The 3,426-nt window shown below is 36.6% G+C and overlaps 1 protein-coding gene across 1 annotated transcript; it reads right to left on the bottom strand.

The window, feature by feature from the left end:
• Window positions 1-1,040: 1,040 nt before the first annotated feature.
• On the bottom strand, window positions 1,041-2,814 carry LOC104900805 (uncharacterized). Its single transcript, XM_010688327.4, has 3 exons — window positions 2,598-2,814; window positions 2,399-2,480; window positions 1,041-2,132 (listed from the first exon to the last, which is right to left on the bottom strand). The coding sequence occupies exons 1-3, from the start codon at window positions 2,619-2,621 to the stop codon at window positions 1,420-1,422; spliced, it is 819 nt and encodes a 272-aa protein (XP_010686629.1). The 5' UTR covers window positions 2,622-2,814; the 3' UTR covers window positions 1,041-1,419.
• Window positions 2,815-3,426: the final 612 nt, after the last annotated feature.

Genomic DNA, 3,426 nt, shown 5'->3' with positions numbered 1-3,426 from the left:
TAAACCATAAATTTAAATATCACATACTCAAGAAGTCAAGAAGTATGTCACTATATACATATTTTTTTGTTTCTGCCTAAGGGGGTGGCATGGAGTTGAGCATTGCCTGGCCACACGGAGTCTCACATCAAGAGTACTCTAAGATCAAAGCATTCAAATAGTATATACTTTTAACAAAGTACCTTTTTCCCTCTGTTTCTAGCTATAATTAATTGTTTTTGTTGTCAATGTTCTTAAATCTATGGACATGAACCTGGATCATTGTTTAGTGTTTACTCAAAGTTAATATTCATTTCCATAGAAAAAGTAACGAGAGGTAGTAAAGAATAACTTCATGTACTCAGAGTTAGCAGTATCTGATACGATACAACAACACGACTGAAACCGGCAACATGATCACGAAGTTATTAAGAGAAATACGAAGTCGACACAGCAACGTGAAACAAACCCATATACGACTCGTTTAGATCAATTTGCCATATTATGCAATTATCTACTCCCTCCGTCCCATAATATAAGTCCTGTTTCCTTATAAGGTGTCCCAAAATATAAGTCTTATTTCTATTTTCAATCAATAATTATTTCCAAAATACCCTCATGAATATAGTTTAATTCCCAAAATGTCATCATAATTTCAGCTTCCAATGCACCATTATTAATGACAAAATGGAATCTTTTACCCCATTGAACTCCTCTACACATTAAACCATGCAACATTAAATGACAGTTCTTATTTTTTGTTAAAAAGAAAAAACAATGCAAGTGTTTCTCAATAAAAATATTTTTTTTATTCAAATAAAACAAGATTCCATTTAACCTTAATTCCCGCGTAAAAACAGAATCAGGACTTATATTATGGGACGGAGGGAGTACCTTTTACATTTGTTTACAACACGACTACACAAGACAAAACACAAATACAACCCGACACGACATATTTGCCACCTCTATAATTGTACTTCCATCCATCAAATATCATGAAAAAGATACTTAGGTGAAAATAAGAGAAACAAAAAGCAAAGCAGCATGACACATATAGATTGAAGCAATAATATTAAGCTAAAGTTGGATTCATTAAACTATAGCGCACTAATTGTGTGCGCTGAAAACATACACCATCCTCACTACCCTCTCCACCAAAGTCACCAAACAACCTTATTAAGAACTCCACTTTATTACTCCATCCTTTCAACTTCATACAATATCTGCTTACTAGTATATAGTATATTCTCCATATTGACATTATATAAAAATAGCCTGTAAACTTTAATCTATAGATCATGTGCACAGTTGACCCATATATATTTTTTTTCAGAAAAAATAAAATAAAATTTTTGCAATACGTGGGTAAACGATGTAAGTAGTAGTGTAGTAATGAGAGGAGGAAATTTAGGCAATCCGAAAAACAAACTAAACAGCTCACATGACAGAACATGCAGCAGGATTTTCCTCGCTAAAATAATCGCACCGACTAGCACAATATCCACGTGGCGGCGGGCACGGGTGCCCGTAATACCCGTACGGGTACCCGGGACCCGATGACCCGTAACATGGACCTCCGGGTCTTCCATCATAACATGGAGCACAGCATATTGATATTGGCATCGCTTGCGGTGGCGGGCCGGGCGGGTACCCAGGTACCCATTGGGCCTGCGGCTCCTGTGCTTTTGGCGCTGGAGCCGGAGCTGGAGCTGGAGCTGGAGTTGGAGCTGGGGCCGGTTTGGGCGCTGGCTCAGCTGGCTTTGGAGCCGGCTTGGGCGCTGGCTCGGCTGGAGGAGGCTCGACTTTTTTTGAGCCATTTTTGGAGCCGTTTTTCTGGATCTTTTCAGGTGGCTTCTGTTCAGGAGCCGGGGCGGGCTTGGGTTTTTCGGGCTCGGGAGCGGGCTTTTGTTTGGTCTTCTCGGGCTCAGCGGGAGCGGGAGCGGGAGCAGGAGCAAGAGCTGGAGCGGGCTTGGGCTTCTCGGGCTCGGCAGGAGCAGGAGCGGGCTTGGGCTTGGGCTTGATGATCTCAATGCTTTTGATGGATTTGCCTGCTTTACAACAGAGCTTGTCTCTGATCTTTTCAGGACTGCAGCAGACCACGGTAATCATCACCGTGTTATTCTTCTCATCGTACTCTTGATTTCGTATTTCTCTTGTCATTAAAACACAAATACAAACATTTTTCATAACTTAGTCCAGTTTGATTGAATTTAATAATAATCATAATCATAATTCATAAGACTACTTTCGTTTTTTTAATTATGTGTAACGATTTGACATAGAGTAAAGAGGGAAATTGTCTAATCGTTGCAAATAATAAAAAACGGAGGTAATATATAGTTTTGATCAGGTAAGTATGTTACTGTGTAGTATAATAATCATATGAAATAATGACGATGGAAGCTAAGAGACTCACGAGGGAATTTGCAGAGGGTTCTCTTGACTTTCCTATAGCATTGATCACAGTCAAGATCAACCTTCAGCGCCATTCTTGTAACCTGAACAATTCCATACATATATTAACAACATAATCAGTTTATTAACATATAGTATTGATTATCACGCATTACATAAATTTGAAGAATAAAAGAATAGAAGATATATAGAAATTTGACCTTCTCCTCCTTAGAGCAAGGCATGGTTGAAGATGAGATAATGGATGAATCTGTTGTGGAAAGAGAAGAGATGAGATGAGGAGGAGTGATTAGTTAAGTGATAAAATGTTAGATGGAAAAAGGGTGCTTAATATGAAAGGGAATGAAGATGGTAGACAAAGAGTGAAAGAGAGGGGAGGAAGGCAAGAGGAGCTGGATATTCTTAAGGTGGGGTGCTTTAAATTGACTCATTAAGTAGGGGTAGTGGTGTGACTGAGGTGAAATATTACAAACGCAAGTATTGCTTATTTTATTAATTATTGTAGTAAATGATATGCTCATGTTTGTACAACAATTTCAAAGTATATTAATATGATAACAATAGTCGGTATATCCTTAGTCAATAATTTAATAGAGTGAAATACAAAGAGTTTGTTCATTATTGATTCTGGTTTTTTTAGTTTTTAGCCTTTCTTTTAAAATTAAAGTCAGAAATATGAAAACTGAATAAGAAAGCTCCAAATTCTTTTTGATTGTTAGTTTTCAAAATAAACATAATAAATATAAATTTAATTAGATTTTAAGTTTATTAAACAATTTATGTCATATGCGTTCTGAAATTCGAAAGCGTAACACCGTAAGTTTACTGTGATACTGAACATGGTTTCAGCTTCAGGGGATTTAAGAGGATTTAGATTAAGTTGGATCAATCTATTAACCTTACCTAACAAATAAAAGAAAACCTCTTCTACACTACTATTATCATTTTTATTTTAGTATATACTATAGTAAGTAAAACTTGATTTTGAAACCATTTGATGTTTTTTAACCAAGAATTTTTTAGAAAAGA

Source organism: Beta vulgaris, chromosome 8 (assembly GCF_026745355.1).
Source record: "Beta vulgaris subsp. vulgaris cultivar EL10 chromosome 8, EL10.2, whole genome shotgun sequence".
In the NCBI taxonomy this organism is placed as follows: domain Eukaryota; kingdom Viridiplantae; phylum Streptophyta; class Magnoliopsida; order Caryophyllales; family Amaranthaceae; genus Beta; species Beta vulgaris.
Note: the sequence above shows the minus strand (reverse complement) of the source record. Positions and strands in the feature narration are given on the sequence as shown.

What these genes read in the sequence shown, in the direction of transcription:
- LOC104900805 (XM_010688327.4), bottom strand. Translation starts at nt 2,621, where the DNA reads ATGCCTTGCTCTAAGGAGGAGAAG. An exon ending in CTTGCTCTAAGGAGGAGAAG is followed by an intron (nt 2,481 to 2,597) that starts GTCAAATTTCTA and finishes GGAATTGTTCAG; the next exon opens with GTTACAAGAATGGCGCTGAA. An exon ending in AACCCTCTGCAAATTCCCTC is followed by an intron (nt 2,133 to 2,398) that starts GTGAGTCTCTTA and finishes TAATGACAAGAG; the next exon opens with AAATACGAAATCAAGAGTAC.